This window comes from Microtus pennsylvanicus, chromosome 7, assembly GCF_037038515.1.
Source record: "Microtus pennsylvanicus isolate mMicPen1 chromosome 7, mMicPen1.hap1, whole genome shotgun sequence".
Taxonomy (NCBI): domain Eukaryota; kingdom Metazoa; phylum Chordata; class Mammalia; order Rodentia; family Cricetidae; genus Microtus; species Microtus pennsylvanicus.
Window position 1 is genome coordinate 43957860 of NC_134585.1, and position 18571 is coordinate 43976430.

An 18571-nucleotide genomic window follows, 5' to 3' on the forward strand; every position below is an offset into this window, starting at 1 on the left:
TTTTGTCTTTTGCTGCGGCTAATTTGTCTTCCTCTTGGACCAGCCCGTGGGGGCGGGGGTGTGGGCAGGACGCGACTGCTGATGGAGACACCTCCTTCCACTCTCTGACCTGGGCGGGATCAGTCTTCCAGCTTAGCTGGGAGGAGCCCCAAGGGGGCGGCACCCGGGCCAGACAGGGCGGGGCAGCTGACCCCTGTCGACTCCAGGGGACCGGGAAGGGGTGGGGGCGCGTCCCGGAGGAGCTGGTGGACCGCGCTCGGGAGTGGGTCGGTTCCTCGGGGGCGGAGCGGCGTCGGGATGGGCGGGCAGGGACGCGTGCGGCGGCGGCCCCGGGGCTCCCGGCTCCTCCCCGCATGTGCACTGGAGCGCCCGCGGCCGCGCTGAACTGTGCACCGCGGGCCGTGCGAGCTGCCGCCTGCACCCCGAGAGGAACGCGGCCATGCCCGGGCCCTAGCGCGCTGCCGCAGCCTCTTCAATGGGCAACCTGCTCGGCGGGGTCAGCTTCCGCGAGCCCACCACCGTGGAGGACTGCGACTCCACCTGGCAGACCGATTCGGAGCCCGAACCCGAGCCCGAGCAGCCGGGGCCGGCAGGCGGTGGCGAAGGCCAGGAGCACGGCGAACCGGAGCAGCCCGAGCAGCCTCCCGAGAGAGCCGGAGGGCGGCCCCGCGACAGCCCCGTGCCCGAGGACAACGCCGAGGCGGGGGGCGCCGAGCAGGTACGCGACCCCCGGACACGGACCCGGGGTGGTCCCGGCAGGGCTGAGCGCCCGGGCACCGGGGAGGGGGACAGCGAGCGGCCCCATGGGGGTGCAGGGAGAGATGCTAGGCGTGCATGGCCCGGGCATGCGACCTGGGGGAGCCTGCGGTGGCCAGGATTGCCTGGGTGACTCGCTGCTGACCTGGGGCCTTGCTGTGATTACCATGGGGAAGTCCCCCAAGGCAAACCCCGACTCCTCTAGGTGTTATCTTTGCCTCTGCAGCGCGGCTGGGTGATGCGAAGGTGGGGTGGGAGGAACCAGCCTAAAAATAGAGGATTGTGAGGACCCGACCGGTGCGTGTTACTGTTTTTTTTTTTTAAATATTCAGAACAAGAAGGAACTGCAATTGCCCAGCGACCCGCAGGCTCCCCCTCAGCGGGGGTCCACGGCCATTAAAAGTATTGCAGAAAGGTTCCCGTGCAAACTTAATATGCCTGGGTTCGTTTCCCCAAGAGATACCTTTCAACGCTTCAAGACATTCCTTAAACATTTTTGTTTCACGCAGAAGACTTGTTGATCCAACCAAGCTTAAATCACTTGACCAATACTGTTATGGAGGTTGGTGGGGGAGGGGGAAAAGGGGAGAGAGTCCCTTTACCTATCCGGGCCTCAGAAACTTTTAAGTGGAGGGACTGTATTTTTTTTTTTTATAAAGAAGTCTGCAGTGTGTTGAAGGTTAACGTCCCCCTATTATCACTTACCCCAAGTCCAAAGTGACTTTAGGGGAAGTCTCGTCTTTTTGGGAGGACGGCAGAGCCTTCCTATAGGAGCTAGTTGAGCGTGTTATTGAAATGGAATGCAGTTTTGGGTGTGTGCATGCCATTTCAATTATCATTTTAGAGAATTGTGAGCCTTCTAAGGAGAATCCTGCATAAAGCATAAAGGGAAAGAAAGATGCAGACCTAAGTATGTTTGTCACCAAAATGAGCGCTTTGGCCCTAATGGATGGGATGGGGCCATTCTTCCCTCTTGCTCTGGTTTGCATCTAGCGTTGTGTGCTGAACCCTGAAACAGTATTACTTGTCATATTCCAGTGTTTTATCTTTCCATTTGTCTCCCCAAGTAAGTAGCTATTGACAGATGTTTGGAATAAAAAAGGGTAATAATCTAATTAATGAGGTCAGTCTGTGTTAAAATAGCAGGATAACATTTCAGCCAATGCCCCCCCCCCCCAACCTGAGTGACTAAGTAGACCACCCATTAATGGCAACTTTTTCCTCTGTAAGTATCACCCGGCTTCTTAAATAATCTCCTGGTTTCTGTTTGGCCCTTCACCCTGTTTGTTCCTTGCTTGGAATAGCCAGCTCCCCCTTTAAAGTAGGTTGCAGACTGGTTTCTCATCACCATCTTTGCTGATGTCCACCTCTCTGTAAACAAGAGACAAAGCATGGTACCAGTAACTGAGAAGACAAAGCCTGGGGCGGAAGATGCTTTAGAGGTTAAGTCGAGTCTTAAGTTTGCCGTCCTATTAAGCATCTGAGAGGGACTGAAGAGTAGTTAATGCTCTCTATAAATAGTTGGTCTAGTGTTGGAGCTATAGGCAGGCATTTAGGAGTAAATTAAAAATCGGTGCAAGATAAGAGGTCACCAAGGAGCCATGAGGGATGAGGACAAACCTTCTCACTCTAGACCAGTGGTTCCCAACCTCCCTAATGCTGTGACCGTTTAATACAGTTCCTCCTGTTGTGGTGACCCCCAACCATAAAATTATTTCATTGCTACTTCTTAGCTATATTTTTTCTGCTGTTTGGAATGGTAATGTAAATATCTGATATGCAGGATATATGATCTGTAACCCCTATGAAAGGGTCGTGACCTACAGGTTGAGGCCCACTGCTCTAGACAGAGGATGTGATTAAGAGGAGGAGCCAAAAACGAGGGGACAGTTACCCAGGAAACAAGACAGGAGGAGAGTGTGGTATTCTGACAGCCAATGCTAACATTGCTTCAGAGTGGAGGGCCTTAAGGGGTTCAGTATAGCTGGGAAGTCACCTGGGATAGCCATTGAGATGTGATTTTTACCAGACAGAGATTTATTTGGAAAGTTCCTAAATGTCCCATTTTTAATGCCATGCTGTGGGCAGAGCCTTATTTAGGTTACGGGATGAGCTCTAGAATATGATTCTAGATAGAGAATATGCCCAATTCTTGGGTAATGATTTACATCACAAGGGAGCGGAGGCATGATCTGTATTTGAGGCAGACTTGGGTCAAGCGAGAGATTATGCCTAAGTTTGGAGAGACTGAAGCATGCTTGCTGGATTCGGGGAATGGCTTGGAAGAGGGAAATTTTGATGGCCCAGGGGGAAGGGAGTGGTATGTTAAGGTGCAGAATCCTTTCTGAGGAAGTGAAAGAGGCCAGAGATAAACAGGGCAGATGCTGGCAGGGTGAAGGATGCAGGCGTTGGCACTTGGCAGTCTGTCTTGGGGAACCAGGCAGGCCATGAGCCATAATATTCATTTCACAGATGATAAAACTAAGATTCAGCTAAGTGATTTTCTTAAATGCCTCACAGATATAAAGTAGCAGAACCAAGACTTACCTAGTCTCTTGGCTCCAGATCTTGGGTCGTTGATCTTTGTAACAGGATTCTCAAATATTCATCACTTCTGTCAGTTTTAGCAGGGAGGACACTGGCTCAGACCTAATTAGACAGGCGTGGAAGCAGCTAGTTCTTGCACTGTTGCCGGGATCCGAGCCTTGTTTAGTTCCTCTAAGCTTAGAAACAAGGTACAAGCAGTAATGAAGGTCAGTGAGCTATGTTGTAAGACCCAAGTGAAGTAATAAGGGACACGGAAGTGTTCTGGAAATGGAAAAGTGCTCTTGGCCAATGCAGGTGATGATTCATGTGGTTGTAGCTCAGGCTAAATAGATTCTGAAACTTGCTAGGCGGAGCTATTTTGAAAAGTGTGGCAAGAACCAGAATGGAAGCCTTTCCTTGCTTATGTAACATGACAGTGTAGCTGCCGTTAGACGTCGGAGGATTCGGTGCTAAAGTAGCTCTGCGCTTGTAGTAAGAGTGAGAATCACACCACCTCGGAAACGTGTGAAGATTGCTTAGAAGGATGCCAGTCTGTCTGCACTGAGAGAGGGCGGGAGATGATGAGAGAGAAGGGACTGGGGGCAGCTTTCTTAATGAATATTCATATTCTAGCACTGCAGACTTCCCCATGTTCCATCTTATTGTCCCGCGTGTCACCGGGCAAAAGCATTTTGTCCTACATGATATGGTCTCTATAGCTAAAGGATGCCAGAACCCGCGTCTTACCCATCAACAGTGACCTCACAGGGGTGGCCCTCTGTTTAGCAGTGTGAGTGAATTGCCACACAGAAAGTACCTCAGTCAACGTTCATCCCTCCCGAGAATGAGCTCCATCTTGCTTTGTGCATTTATCTCCAATTTGCTGATTTAGGTCCCATTGATCATTGAATGGGCAGATGATTATTCATGCCTTGTGTTTGTTATGGTGCTTTGAAGGAGTTTAGAAAGCTAATTCAGTTTAAAACCCCCTTCCCGTTCATAAATATTCCTTGACTTTCAAGTGCAGCTCCGAGATGCAGATTTAATGAGAATCTTCTGTGTAGACTTGAGTTGCCAACTTAACCCTTTCCTAGTGGTGTATGAAGTAAGTTTGGTCATCGGCTCCTGAAACATGTTTGCAATTCATTCTGAATGCAGTTCCGGATCGATACTGATTCTTAGCATTTATTCCCCAAAGGCGTTGAAGAGTTTGCTATTTACTGAATTGAAAGTTTTTTATTTAGTGATAGAGCTCAGGACAGGAATTTGTGACGCAAACAAGGAGGTCATGCCAGCCAGCACTGCTTATGGGCATCAATATAGAGACATAATCGTTTCCTTCATCTGGACGGGTTGTCAGTGTTCAGGGCTCTTTACAGATGTTGAGTATTTTGGAGTTTGGTCTGGAGCTTTCTCAGTCCCTCTGTCCGTGTCAGTGAGGGTCTCAAGTATCATGCTCTGTGTAAGTGTGTGACGGAGTTTCACTCTGTGTCTTAGGGTGGTGATCCCACGGAAGCAGCTGCTAAACCAAAGAGGAGCTTCTATGCTGCGAGGGATTTGTACAAATACCGACATCAGTACCCAGTAAGACAACAGAATGCTTTTCCCCCTTAAATGTAAATGCTTGTCTTTCCGTTTTTCTGTTTTTACTCTGCTGGTAAAAAAACATAATGGAACGGTCCTTGTGCCTTTTTGTGTGTTCCCATATACTGGAGATTAATTTATCTTTTCCTTTAGCAGAACTTCAAAGATATTCGGTATCAAAATGACTTGAGCAACCTTCGCTTTTATAAGAATAAAATTCCATTTAAGCCAGATGGTAAGTAAGCCATGTTGGTAAAAAAAGCAAATTTTAAATCCTAACAGATATTTGGGTGTTCTTTCCTTATCTCGACTTTGTGTATGTCTGATGCATGTGTTAGCTGGTTAGCTTTGTTTCGCCTTGTTATCTATGCAGGCTGATGTGTCCCTAGAGCCCAGGTTTTAGAGTTTTGGTCATCCATTTAGTGAACTGTCGAGTAAAAGATACTGGTTAACTGTATCTTCTTGTTATCTGTGTGTCATGGCTGTTGCTGAAAAGGTAATAGGGGCAGTTGTTTTGTTTGTTTGGTTTAGTTTAATTTTTTTGGGGGGGGAGTAGACTGTGGAAGGAGACTGCTCTTTCATTTCCCAGCCACCCAGACCCGAATAATCACACAGAAACTATATTAATTATAACACTGTTTGGCCTATTAGCTCAGGCTTCTTATTTACCCACTCTTACATATTAAATAAACCCAATTCTATTAATCTGTATATCGCTACGTGGCTGTGGCTTACCAGGTAAGGTTCTGTTCTGGCGTCTTTCTTCTTTGGCAGCTATATGGCGTCTTCTTGACTCTGCTTACTCTCTCTATATATCTCTGTTCAGATTTCCTGCCAGGCTTTACTCTGCTAATCCATTGGCCAAAACAGCTTTATTCATTACAAATAAAAGCATCACATACAAAAGGACATCCCACATCAGTAGGCTCATGTGTGTGTGTGTGTGTGTGTGTGTGTGTGTGTGTGTGTGTGTGTGTGAGAGAGAGAGAGAGAGAGAGAGAGAGAGAGAGAGAACAGAAAAGAGGAGAGAGTTGAGGATCCATAGACTTTCAAATGATTAGATTTTGAAGGGGGTTGAATTCAGCTTTTCATCTCGAATATGCAGTAACTGGGACGTGAAGCCTAAATGACTGACTTCCTGGGTCGCTGAATTTATCTTAGGGAGGGACTAAGTTCCACTGTTCTTTCTGCTATGCCATACCTAAAAATTATTTAGAATATTGTTTGTGTCTAGAATTACCTTTGCCATTTTTCAGAATCAAGGGCTGGGTCACTACAGCAACCCCTGTTTGAACCCTGCCAAATAAACGTGCCCCCCTCACACCCGTGAAACCCGTGAAAAGCATAGGAGCTTTTCCAAACCCAAAGCGAAAATTCACAGTTGCTATGGTAATTTGATTACAAACTTGAAAGCAAAAAAAAAAAAAAAAAAACCTGAGGCAGCACACTCAATGAGTGTCTGAATTGTGTATAGGCAAAGTAGGAGCCAGAGTCTCCTTGGAGGATCAGTGTGAGGTGACCAGATTGCCCTGATTCCTGTCATTTGCTCTCAGTAAGAGTGACATTCACAACAGTATGAGTCAGCTAGTGGGGGGTCCTAGATCAGCGGTTCTCAACCTGTACATCATGACCGCTTTGGTGGTCGAACGGCCCTTTCACAGGGCTTTCCTGAGACCATCGGGAAACACAGGTATTTACCTTATGATTCATAGCAGTAGCAACATTACAGTTATGAAGTAGTAATGAAAATATTTTTATGCTTGGTCGGGGGGGTGTCACTACAACATGAGGAACTGTATTAAAGAGTTGCAGAATGAGGAAGGTTGAGAACCACTGCCCTAGTCTGTAAACTGGGCTGGCTAGTTTTATGTTAACTAATACAGGCTGGAGTCATTTACAAAGAGGGAACCTTGAGTGAGAAAATACCCACATCGTATTGCTCTGTGGGAAAGCCTAGGGCATTTTCTGCATTGATGTCTACGATGGGAGGGCCTACCACATGAGCAGCTGTGTCATCCCTGGTCTGGTGGTCCTGGATGGTATGAGGTAGCAGGCATGCGAGCCATGGGAAACCAACCAGGAAACAGCATTCCTCCATGGCCTCTGCTTCAGTTACTGCCTCGAGTTCCTAGCCGAGCTTCCCTTCAGTTCCAGGCTATGATGTCGAAGTGGGAGGGAAAAAGCCCTTCCCTCCCTACGTCATTTCTGGCCATAGGAACCCTAAGACATGAACCTTTCAGAGTCTTGGGATATCTGATGATTAAGCCGGAAAGGGAGCTCAAAGACTGGGTGTGGTGTTTGGGAGAGAGAGTACTGATCTGATGCCCTGAGGCTTGTTGCCAAAATGGCCAATCCAATTAACTTAAACATTTTGGTGTCCCAGAAGTCTGGAGGCAAACCTGTGGACATAGATGCAGTTTTATTTACTACTGATTAAGGGAAAAAAACGCAGGAGAAAAATGACTCCAATGTGTTAAACCTACAGGATGAACCTGTGAACCTACAGTTAAACCTACAGTGTGGTGTGATTCAGTACAACTTTTCCCATTTCTGGGAGGGGCCTTGGCAACAAGCTGCTGATCTTTGAGGAAACAAGAATGAGATGAGCTGTGGGTTTGCCTGTTGTTTGTTTCTGTAAGATTAGCTAACTGGCCAGTGTTAAGGACCTTGACAGACCTGAGGATAAAAAGGCTTTTATTAAGTTCTTATAGGAGAACATGGGGCCATAATAAAAGGACTTACTTTATACAGGCACAAAGACCAGTGTTTTCTCCTAGGCTACTTTGTTCCTAGTGTATGACTGAAGAGATTGTTATCATCATTAATAACAACAATAATAATAATTTGTTAGTATGTGACTTTGAACAGATATATCATTTACAGCATTGTTTTCATTAGTAATTTTTTGTTATTATTAATCATATGGAGATGATAATGCTGTTTGTAATAGTTTTTCTGCACAGAGGCAGATAGCAAATGTGTTAGACTTTGATAGTCCATCGTAACACTCAGGTCTGTGTTGTAGTAAAAAGCACCTGTGGACAGTATATAAATGGTGTGCTTGGCTATGTTCCAATAAAACTTTACTAACAAGATGGTCATTAGACCATCATTTGCCATCCTCTGCTCGAGAGTGCATTGCCTACTACAGAGTTTTGTAATTCAAATTACTGCTATGTGTTTTTAAATTAGGCTTATTGTATTACCGAGTATTTGTTCCTCTTTCAGGAGTGGTCTTGTATGTTGCTGGTTCTAAACTAATGGTTTATCATAAAACTCGGGTGACTTGTATGTTAAAATGCCATCACCGTGTTTTCAGTGAGTGGTTCATTTTCTAAAAATTTGCTGTTTAGGGGTTTACATCGAAGAGGTCCTGAGTAAATGGAAGGGAGACTATGAGAAGCTGGAGCACAACCACACCTACATTCAATGGTCAGTTAAATGCTCTCACCTTGAACTGGGCCCTTGGTAACTGTGTGTTCTCAAGACAGTGTACATTGAAAATTTTTATTTTATTTTTAACCAACTAGGCTTTTTCCCCTGAGAGAACAAGGCTTGAACTTTTATGCTAAAGAATTAACTACATATGAAATTGAGGTAAGGCGAACTCAATTCATCTTGCATGAGGTAGCCAATTAATATCCTTTCTTTGTTGTCCTGATAGCTACTGAGTCATTTCGAGTGACTTTTTTTTATTTCTTCTTATAATAGGAATTCAAAAAAACAAAGGAAGCAATCAGAAGATTCTTTTTGGCTTATAAAATGATGCTAGAATTTTTTGGGATAAAGCTGATTGATAAAACTGGAAATGTTGCTCGGGCTGCAAATTGGCAAGAAAGATTTCAGCATCTGAATGAGTAAGTGAAGCCCCAATGGTAAGCCAGTGGCCTTCTCCCGTGGCCCCATTATCTGGAAAGCAGGACGAGCTAGCCATTGGGCAAAGAACTGGCTAGACACTGGGCATAGGAACAGCTAGCCACTGGGCATAGGACTGGCTAGCTGATGGGCATAGAACTTGCTAGACACTGGGCACAGGAACAGCTAGCTGTTGGGCATAGTGATAGCTAGACATTGGATATAAGACTCCTAGATATTGGGCATAGGACTAGCTAGCTGATGGGCATAGGACTAGCTAGACACTGAATATAGGAGCAGCTAGCTGTTGGGCATAGTGATAGCTAGACATTGGATATAAGACCCCTAGATACTGGGCATAGGACTAGCTAGCTGATTGGCATAGGACTAGCTAGACACTGAATATAGGAACAGCTAGCTGTTGGGCATAGTGATAGCTAGACATTGGATATAAGACTCCTAGATATTGGGCATAGGACTAGCTAGCTGATGGGCATAGGACTAGCTAGACACTGAATATAGGAACAGCTAGCTGTTGGGCATAGTGATAGCTAGACATTGGATATAAGACTCCTAGATATTGGGCATAGGACTAGCTAGCTGATGGGCATAGGACTAGCTAGACACTGGGTGTAGGAACACTATTAGGCATAGGGATAGCTAGACATTGGGCATAGGACTGACTGGCTAGCTGATGGGCATAGAAATAGGAATCAAAATCTAGTCAGATATGCATTTATTTCTTCTTGTACATTCTGATGCAAAGCACAGAAACTCCAAAGGACAAAATCTGCATAGCACGTTGGCTGTTCTGCTCAAGAGCCGTTTCTTCCTGAATCCTCTGCCTGCAGCCAGACGTGGCTTTTCTCCCTCTCTATGCCACGTTTCATGGAGTTTATAGTTATTGTTTGCTTGCAGTTTTTCATATCTTCTCTCCTAGGCCATAGGCTGCTTTCGGTACAAACAGTTTCTAATATCTTCATGCATGCAAATACCTTATATTAAATTTGTGACTGAGGTCTATGATGTATAAATAAAAATGGTTTCATTCAATGTGCCCTACTTCCTACTAGAGGAATAGAGGAAAAGTTATTTGCATGAGTTAGGTAAAAGACAAGTACCTATTTGTGGTTAATTCCAAAATCTACAAAGGAAAATTGAATAGCTTTCTTGGATGGGTTTAGCTGTACTCTTTTGCTTGAATATGTATAATGGTAATTAATACTTATAACCAAAGTTTAGTTTTAAAAATATTTTCTTCATATGCACACTGGTTTTCTTCCCATTTTTAATTATAGCGTGACTTAGGAGTACTGGACTCTAAACCGACAATTTTAAGAAACTTTTTTTAGCACCTTGTAATTAGCTGAACTGGGCAAGTATTAAGGAAAAAAACTAACGTAAGTGATTTCTCTTTGGCAAAAACAATCAGAGTTTTGGCATCGGCTCTTTAAAATGTTTGCATCTTCCTAGAACTTTCTTGCTTTGGTAGAGGGGTGGAAATACTAAGGTTGGGTGTCTTTTTCCTATGTCTTAAGTAACACTATTCAAATCGGCTCTGCTCAAGCCTTGAAAACGTGGGCATAAAGCTTTACGCTCCTCACTGGAGACCCGCTAACTTAGAACTCGGGATAAGTTTGCTGCATAAGCTATTTAAAGACAAACACGTCTGCATCTGCCTGTGTCCCACAGACAGTCAGGTCTGGATGGTTTCTAAGCAACTTTGTCATGCTGTTGAAGAAGGCTGTGTGTAAGGCAGCCTGTGGCAGAGAGTGAGCACACCGCACTTCTGTGTGCCAACCACTATCACTTTGTCGCTTCTTGGGATGACAGTCGTGTTTGGCACATCGTGGCTGAAGTTGTAAATCCTGGACAGAATGTGATCAAAGGCTTGAGTCCTCCCCAGGGTATCATTGTCAGGTCTTTTCATTTATAGCCAAAACCAGAGCCTTTTCTGAAGGCTTTACTTAATTAGGTTGTCTCTTAGCCCTGGCTGGAAGAACCGCCTGAATTTACAGCCCTTCTGCACTGCCCCACCTCGCTCCCTCTCCTCCTGTCATCCAGTGTCTGTCTGTTTCCCCAGCTCTAGATGAACTCATGAGGAAAACATTTATTTTTAATTTGAAAAAAATATTTTACATGTATATGTGTGTGCCTGCTTGTCTCTGTGTGTGCCACATATATGCAGATGCATGCAGAAGTCAGAAGATCCGGTCCAGTAGAACTGGTATTCCCAGGCAGTGAACTGCCTACGGCAGGTGCTGGGAACCAAATATGAATTCTCTGCAGGACTGTCTTTGAGACAAGGTCTCTGAGTCCAGGCTGACTGCAGATCTGCCATCTTCCCAGCACTGCCTTCCAAATCCCGGCATTATAGACGCATGCCACTACAGTTTCCTAATTGCCGGAAATTTTTATTTGTTATAATTGGGCAAATGATGTGGAATGATATAAGTGTATCTCCTCTGTCTTCATTTTCATTTGGATTCTTCTGTGATTTATTCTTAAATGTCATTGCTTCTATGTGACTGAAGCCGCGCGGCGTCTTGAACGCTTTAAAGAATAGGCCGGGACTCGGCTATATTTATAGCTCAGTGGAGGAAAACTGTTTAATAAGAGCAACATGAAGTAGTGTTGAGCGAACAAGTGGCCAACCGTAGTAAAATATGCTGGTGAAATATGTCCAGGCACGAGGGCACAGCTGTGCAGATCAACCTCAAGAAGCTGTTCAGGTCCTGTTTGCAGCGAGCCGTACTGACTCTCAGCTCAGGTTTCATTTCCCGCCTGTGTTCCCCCTTTTCCTATGTAGGCTTTTGGCAAAATCAGCCCTGCCCTTTTGTCTCTCGAGCGGCCCATTCTCAGTTCCCTGGTGTGCAGGGACTGAACTTCTCTTTCCACCACTTTGCCTTTCCTTGTGACATTTATATCAAATCATACTGAAGCACCTGATTATAGAGAATTTCATTCTAGAATCCTGACCTTTGTTTTTTACTTTCTTTTTCCCTTTCTGTTACATAAATACTTAGCTTGCGAATGTCTAGATGCAGATGAATGTGCATGCAAACACTAAGTTTCCTGTTTGTCATAGAGTGGTTGGGTTGCAAACCCGGTATCTGCTTCATCACGTTTCGAGGTTTGTCAATAAGTTCTTTCAACTCAAGAGCTCTACATTAATGTGACCGCTAAATCAATCCTGTGGTTAGTGGTAATGGTTTCTTAATACTACCCCAGTCACATTGTCTCAAAACACAATTTAAATTGTAGATTTGAGGCTGGAGACATGGCTCAGCAGTTAAAAGTTGTTACTGCTCTCGCAGAGGACCAGGGTGTGGGTCCCAGCACCCACGTGGCACCTCGCTGCCTCTAACTCCGGTTCCTGTGAAGCTGGCACCCTCTTCTCACCTTCCTTGGTTCCTGCACACACACAATGCATATAGACTTAAATAGGCACACACAGGCACATAAAGAAGCTTTAAGAAAATCCTGATGTTACAGATCCATAATACTAAGACATATGTCTAAGTGTCACCTTTCAGACGAAAAGAAAATTAAAAAGTAAAATAATACTTTGAGGATAAACATCCAAGAGGATGGAGATAATAAAATTTGTGTGGGCTTATCTATCCCAGTCATTGGTTAGCTCAAATAATTAAGATTTCCGTTTTATCTGTATTCTCTTATTGAAATATAAGACCATGGAGCTACTACACTTCCATATCTCAAATAATTTGACATCTTTCTCCAACATTTCCAGATGATTTGGCAATTACTTCTAATTTAATAACTCAAACACTTTTGGAAGCTAGGGCAGATACATGTAGCAAGGGTTTTGTGCACGTCTTTTCGCACTTTCATCTTTTTCTGTACCATCCCTTCTTCTTATGACAATATCAGCTAACTTGATGCTTGGCGGTTTGTCGCAAGCTGCTCTCATAGATCCCTCGTCCCCATATATGTTAATAAACAAGGTAACACCAGCGAGGATGCATTCAATCCCAGTAATTCTTTACATAGAGAGTCTTTTCAAGAGGAGAGTTGGCTTGTACATTTGAGTTTCACATAGGTTGCCTTGAGCCGAGACCTCAGAGTCAAATACATGCTATTCTCTCTTATGTTCTGTAATTCTCTCTTTCAGGTCTCAGCACAACTATTTAAGAATTACACGGATTCTGAAAAGCCTTGGTGAGCTTGGGTACGAGAGTTTTAAATCTCCTCTCGTAAAATTCATTCTCCACGAGGCTCTGGTGGAGAATACTCTTCCCAACATCAGGCAGAGTGCTCTGGAGTATTTCGTGTATACCATTAGAGACAGAAGAGAGAGGAGGAAGCTCCTGCGCTTTGCCCAGAAACATTACAGGCCGTCGGAGAATTTCATCTGGGGCCCGCCTAAGAAAGAACAGCCGGAGCAAGGCAAAGCCCAGAAGATACCTGCTCTGCCCACTTCAGGTTCGAGTAGTCAAACATCTATGCACAAGAAATCCAAGGACTCCAAAAATTCCTCAGTAGCTGTTCAACTAAATAGCAAAACTGTGGAAGAGAAAAAGGGGGCCCCTAGAGAGACTGTGGAGGAGACAGAGAAGCCGAGCCCAGAGCCCTGCAGTGAAGATAGCAAACCGCAAGACACAGAGCCAGACAGTGCTGCTGAAGAATCAAATCCTCCACCCGAGGAAACAGTTACTGAGACCGCAGGGAAAGGGCAATGTCCAACTTCTTCTGAAAATGTCGAAGAGGGGGAAAACCAGAGCAAAGACTCGGAAAATCCTGAAAACACCAGTTGCCACGATGAGGTAGTGTCACAGTGAATGTCACAAACTCACAAACCAGTTCCGGTTAAGAGTGTAAAATACTCCTGTCTAATTTACCCCGAGGAACAGAGATGAGGTCACGTTTAAAATGTTAGCCATCTGTGAATTTTGTTGTAAACCGTTTGTTCTTTTTTTATTTTGGATCACAATGAAATTGGATATTTAATAAGTTTTTAAGACCAGATCCAATAAAAGAATATATTTAGGATGTGTTTTTCCAAATTCTGTATATAACAGTTACTTTAAAAATATTATCAAGTCATCTAGAACTAATAGAGTAGCATTTTGTATTCTGCCTGTTCTCTTGAGAGATTCATGTAGAAATCAGGACCCTCTCCAGATGTGGTCTTACTGGACTTTTAAATTCATTTTGAAACTGGAAGGATGAGTAGGTTTTCTCGAATGTATCCAGAAAGTCATCTGGATTCTTTGTTGCAGCTCCTTGGTGTTCTTAGCTTTGGGTTCTGCAGTGGCAGTCGGTCCCACTTGTCTGCAAGCCTGCCTCTGCTCGGTCTTCGTCAGCCTCCACACGAGCTTTCCAGCACACGTTAGGACCCGTGTCCAGCTGGGGAGAGGGAAATTTTTAATAGTCTGATTTCAAGATTTTTTTAATGTTTAGAATAATAAGAATATTTTCAGTATTAAGTGTTTAGAAAGGACGTGTGTCTGTGTGTGTGTGTGTGTATAAATACAAAACAAAAATAGACTGTTTTTTGTGGCTATTATATATAAAACTGGTGGTTGATTAGGACTACACTCACTGAGGAGTGTTTTAAAAAAATCACAAATGTTTTCTAAAGATGTGTCCTCACACTGTCGACGAGCAATTTTGCCCTTTGAGCCATTCATGCATCAATGCCATGAGCACTGTGGGATTGCCAGTGTGACTAGTCTACAGCATCTGTATGTGTGTGTGTAGCATTGTGGGATTGCCTGTGTGACTCGTCCACAGTGTCTGCGTGTGTGTGTAGCATTGTGGGATTGCCTGTGTGACTCGTCCACAGTGTCTGTGTGTGTCTGTAGCATTGTGGGATTGCCAATGTCACTCGTCCACAGTGTCTGTGTGTGTCTGTAGCATTGTGGGATTGCCAATGTCACTCGTCCACAGTGTCTGTGTGTGTCTGTAGCATTGTGCTGTTGCTGATGTCACTCGTCCACAGTGTCTGTGTGTGTGTGTAGCATTGTGGGATTGCCTGTGTCACTCGTCCACAGTGTTTGTGTGTGTGTGTGTGTTCATCTGTAGTTTGTCCTTTTGGATCTGAGAACAGTTTGCAGTTCCATACACTCACTCACTTATAGTAAGAACTAGTATATAACAACTCATTGGCTAACAGTGTTGTTTTGTACAGTTGTTGCTAATTACTGCAGATCCGAAGACAATCGGAAACACTGTGATGGGAACTCCAAAACAATCATACAAACACAAACAAAGCAATGAACAGAGAATATTTTTACTGTTTTTTATTTAGCAAGGAATTGACTTTATAAAATCTCTCTTCGGCTTTCAAGAAAAGTCCTATAGGCTTTCCCCGCCTCTCTCCTACCCCAAGGAATTTTTACTATTTCCTCTTTCATACCACATCACATAATCATCTTGTTGGTTTTTTCCACCCACAGTTTTAGTGGTGATTCCTGCAAAATACTCCCACCAATCTTGTGCTTTTAGAAATAAGATTTTATCATTTTTAAGTTTACACAACACAGTTCAGTTGCTTATCCCGGATTTTGTGTGTGTGTGTGTGTGTGTGTGTGTGTAGAGAGAGAAAGAGAGTATGCTGCGTATGTGTGTGTGCATATGCGCACACGTGCATGCATGCGTCATGGTGGCACCGGTGTTGTGTATCCATCCCAGTGAGTAAGATATGAAACACTTCAGCATTTAGTTACTGCAATTCTACAGCTTTAGTTTGTTGAGTTTACACAGGATTCAGGAAGGAAAGAGGACTACTAAATTAGGACAAATTGTAGAGCTATGATTGGTTTAATTCAAAATATCTTAATTTTGAACACATAATGAAGCATTCAGACCACTTTAAGTGTATTTAGTATAAAAACCATGGGATCAGGGGGACTAGAGAGATGGCTCTTCCAAGGTTCCGCTCTCAACACCTATAGTAGGTGGTTGGTTCACAACTACCTCTAGTACTGAGGGATCTGAGTCCTTGTTCTGGCTTCCAGGGGAACTCCGTACATGCCGTGCCCATACATACCTATACACATACACATAAATGAGGTGTTTTTTTTTTTAAAAAATAAACATGGGCCAGATACTAAAAATATTTTTTAAATACAAGATACCAGGAACTAAAATTAATACAATCTGAATCACATAGAAACTATGGTATACCAGAACCCTTAGAAATGAAAACGTTTAACAATTTCGAGTTTAGACTATTATTTCTTATTAATGATTATGTTAGCTTGCGCTATTTAATTTGAGAACATTGAGTCTCAAGAGGAGAACTCCCTGGCTTCCATCTAAAATAGTGGCCTTTTCTCAACAATGGTTATTTAAACTGCATATTCATAAAGTGGCAATGTTTCCTACATTTAATCTGTAAATAACGAAGGAAATAACTCAGTGAAGAACAAGTTAAGGGAAGTCATTCCTTTTGCTGATAAAAATTGAACGTCTCAAATTTTTCTATTAAAAGCACTTTGTACATTTAATAGTTTTTTAACATAAGATCTATAGGTGATGTATTTCTCTGTGTGTTAGATATCAAACAGCCCTCTGAATTTGACTTCTATGTTTTGTGTTTTTCAAACTACCATATGCTTACAGAAATTCACTAAAAAGCTGTTCCAGAAAATGCTATGTAGCATGGCCAAGTAGCTAGATGCATTGCTGAGCTTCCACAGGTGTTCTCATACGGGCTTTGTTGTATCCTGGGCTGTAAGGACTCTAAGTGTGGCTACTGATAAAATTACATAGACGTCGTATTGCTTGATTAGCCTTATGCATTTCTGATATTTTTTGCTCTCATATTTCAGAGGAGAAAATATATGTGAAGATATTTTGAGATACTGTAAAGAGACAAATAGTTATATATTTCTGTATGGTGGAGATGTTTCTGACATTAAAGGTTATTGTATCGTTCTGCATTTTTGAGCTTATTCTCACAGGAAATTCTAAATAATTATGGTAGACCTAAAACAAATCTATGTGCTTCCTCTAAATGAAGTCTAGTTGTTGACTTCTAAAATTACAGTGTATAGTTTTATTTTGTTTTAGGTTTTGAGACTATATTTTTTTCAGTTTTAAAGAAGAGAAGGTGTATAACTCCAGAGTTACTAAGAAAGTTCTCAGGGTTTTTCTTTTCTTTCTTTCTCTCTTTCTCTCTCTCTCTCTCTGTCTCTCTGTCTCTCTGTCTCTCTCTCTCGGCGTTACATATATAAGTACATGAAGATGTAATAAAAACTGTCATGCTTTATACCATGCCCTTCTCATTTGCACAGTTTACTGGAAATGAAGGTAGGATGGGGTAAGAAGAAACCATTTTGGTAAATAAACCTACATGCTAAATGGTTCAAAAACAAAACAAAATAAAGAATATTTGGTGGTTAATTGTTTTAAAATCAAAGTTTCCCATTTATGATAATGTGATGGAGTTGAGCAAATTTAAAACTATTCTCTAGCTGCCTCTAAAATCTGTGTTACATAACACAAGAAGAGCATTTAAAAAAAATCTAGCTTATAATTGCATCCCTAGTCCTTTAAGTGCTATTTAGAATAAGATCCCTTGTTGCAGGAATGTTGGTGAATAGTTGTTCTTCTGTTTTTGTGTGTGTGTGTGTGTTTGAGGATGAGCTGAAATTTGACATGCTAGAATCATTCGAAGCAGGGGTAGTTTTAGAGGAAGATGGCTGGAGTGAGTGTTGGACCTAGAAACCTAGGTGAGTTTGTAGTATTTGTTGCAGATTGGTGTGGGAAATCTCTAGGGTGACAGCGAGTAGAATCCTGCCTCCCCCATGTCCCCCATGTTCTAGTGCGCCAACCCACCCAGCAGATTGTGTTTCAGGAACAGGCTGCTTTGAGAAAGTTAATAATATAGCTCTCATATGAATGCCTAGAGGTTTCAGATGTGCCTTAATGAACGTAAATTGTTCTCTTTCAGAAGTTTGCGTTACTATGCCATTGTAAACTCTTGTCTTGGGGAACATCCCAAACCATGAGTATAAGTCGTGTTAATAAAACTGAAGTTGGTGCTTTATCATTTTGGAGAAATTGCCATTGAAGGACAAGAGCACCAATTCTTAAAGTATATTCACTGCAGTATTCAACAATATGTCATCTTTGCCCAAAGGGTTCAGAGGGGCAAAGATTCGCCTATTGTTGTGTTAGCTTTAATGTTTCTCAGTTCCTTGACATGCTGGCTCATTGAAACAGTCTTTGGTTACTGCAAACCATGGTGATCTGTTTTACTTTCTGTTCTTGCATTCAGATGGCTACATCAAATGGAATGTTATTAGAGAAATTATTCAAGTCTCTGTTCTAGCAGTTGTTTTGAGGAATCTGAAATTCGTTTGAAAAACCTTCATGTTACTTTCTTAGTAGACACTTTTTATTTTTTATTTATTTATTTATTTATTTTATTTTTCGAGACAGGGTTTCTCCGTAGCTTTTGGTTCCTGTCCTGGAACTAGCTCTTGTAGACCAGGCTGGCCTTGAACTCACAGAGATCCGCCTGCCTCTGCCTCCCGAGTGCTGGGATAAAAGGCGTGCGTCACCACCTCCCGGCTAGTAGACACATTTTAAAGGCTTGTTCCTGCTTCCTTTCCTATAGATTAGAGAAAGTATTCGGTGTCATCTGCCAATTCTTTTGTGAATTTTTTCTTTTTTTTTTCCCTTGAATTAAAGTTTTCATGTGGAAAATCTTGTGATGGACTTGTGTGGCGACCCTAACCCTGGCTGACTGAGAATGGGGTTCAGAGGAGAGCTGGTTAAGGATGTGAGCATCTTGGAAGGCATAGCAAACCCCTTTCTGTGTGCACTGGGGGGATCTTCACAGGTGTATGTGACTCATGAATCTGTTGGACCTGTG

At 43.1% G+C, this 18571-nt stretch overlaps 1 protein-coding gene across 2 annotated transcripts; it reads left to right on the forward strand.

Annotated features, from left to right (window-relative positions):
• Nucleotides 1–325: 325 nt before the first annotated feature.
• Ogfrl1 (opioid growth factor receptor like 1) lies at nt 326–16626 on the forward strand. Of its 2 annotated transcripts, none has more exons than XM_075980579.1 (7): nt 326–718; nt 4780–4866; nt 5020–5101; nt 8220–8298; nt 8397–8463; nt 8578–8723; nt 12857–16626. In XM_075980579.1, exons 1-7 carry the CDS (start codon nt 476–478, stop codon nt 13521–13523), a joined length of 1371 nt encoding a protein of 456 aa, XP_075836694.1. In that variant the 5' UTR covers nt 326–475; the 3' UTR covers nt 13524–16626. The 2 variants fall into 2 exon arrangements, with proteins under 2 accessions (XP_075836694.1, XP_075836695.1); XM_075980580.1 differs by having other exon boundaries at nt 5023–5101.
• The last annotated feature ends 1945 nt before the right edge of the window (nt 16627–18571 follow it).

What these genes read in the sequence shown, in the direction of transcription:
- Ogfrl1 (XM_075980579.1), top strand. Translation starts at nt 476, where the DNA reads ATGGGCAACCTGCTCGGCGGGGTCAGCTTCCGCGAGCCCACCACCGTG. An exon ending in AGGCGGGGGGCGCCGAGCAG is followed by an intron (nt 719 to 4,779) that starts GTACGCGACCCC and finishes TCTGTGTCTTAG; the next exon opens with GGTGGTGATCCCACGGAAGC. An exon ending in AATTCCATTTAAGCCAGATG is followed by an intron (nt 5,102 to 8,219) that starts GTAAGTAAGCCA and finishes TTTGCTGTTTAG; the next exon opens with GGGTTTACATCGAAGAGGTC.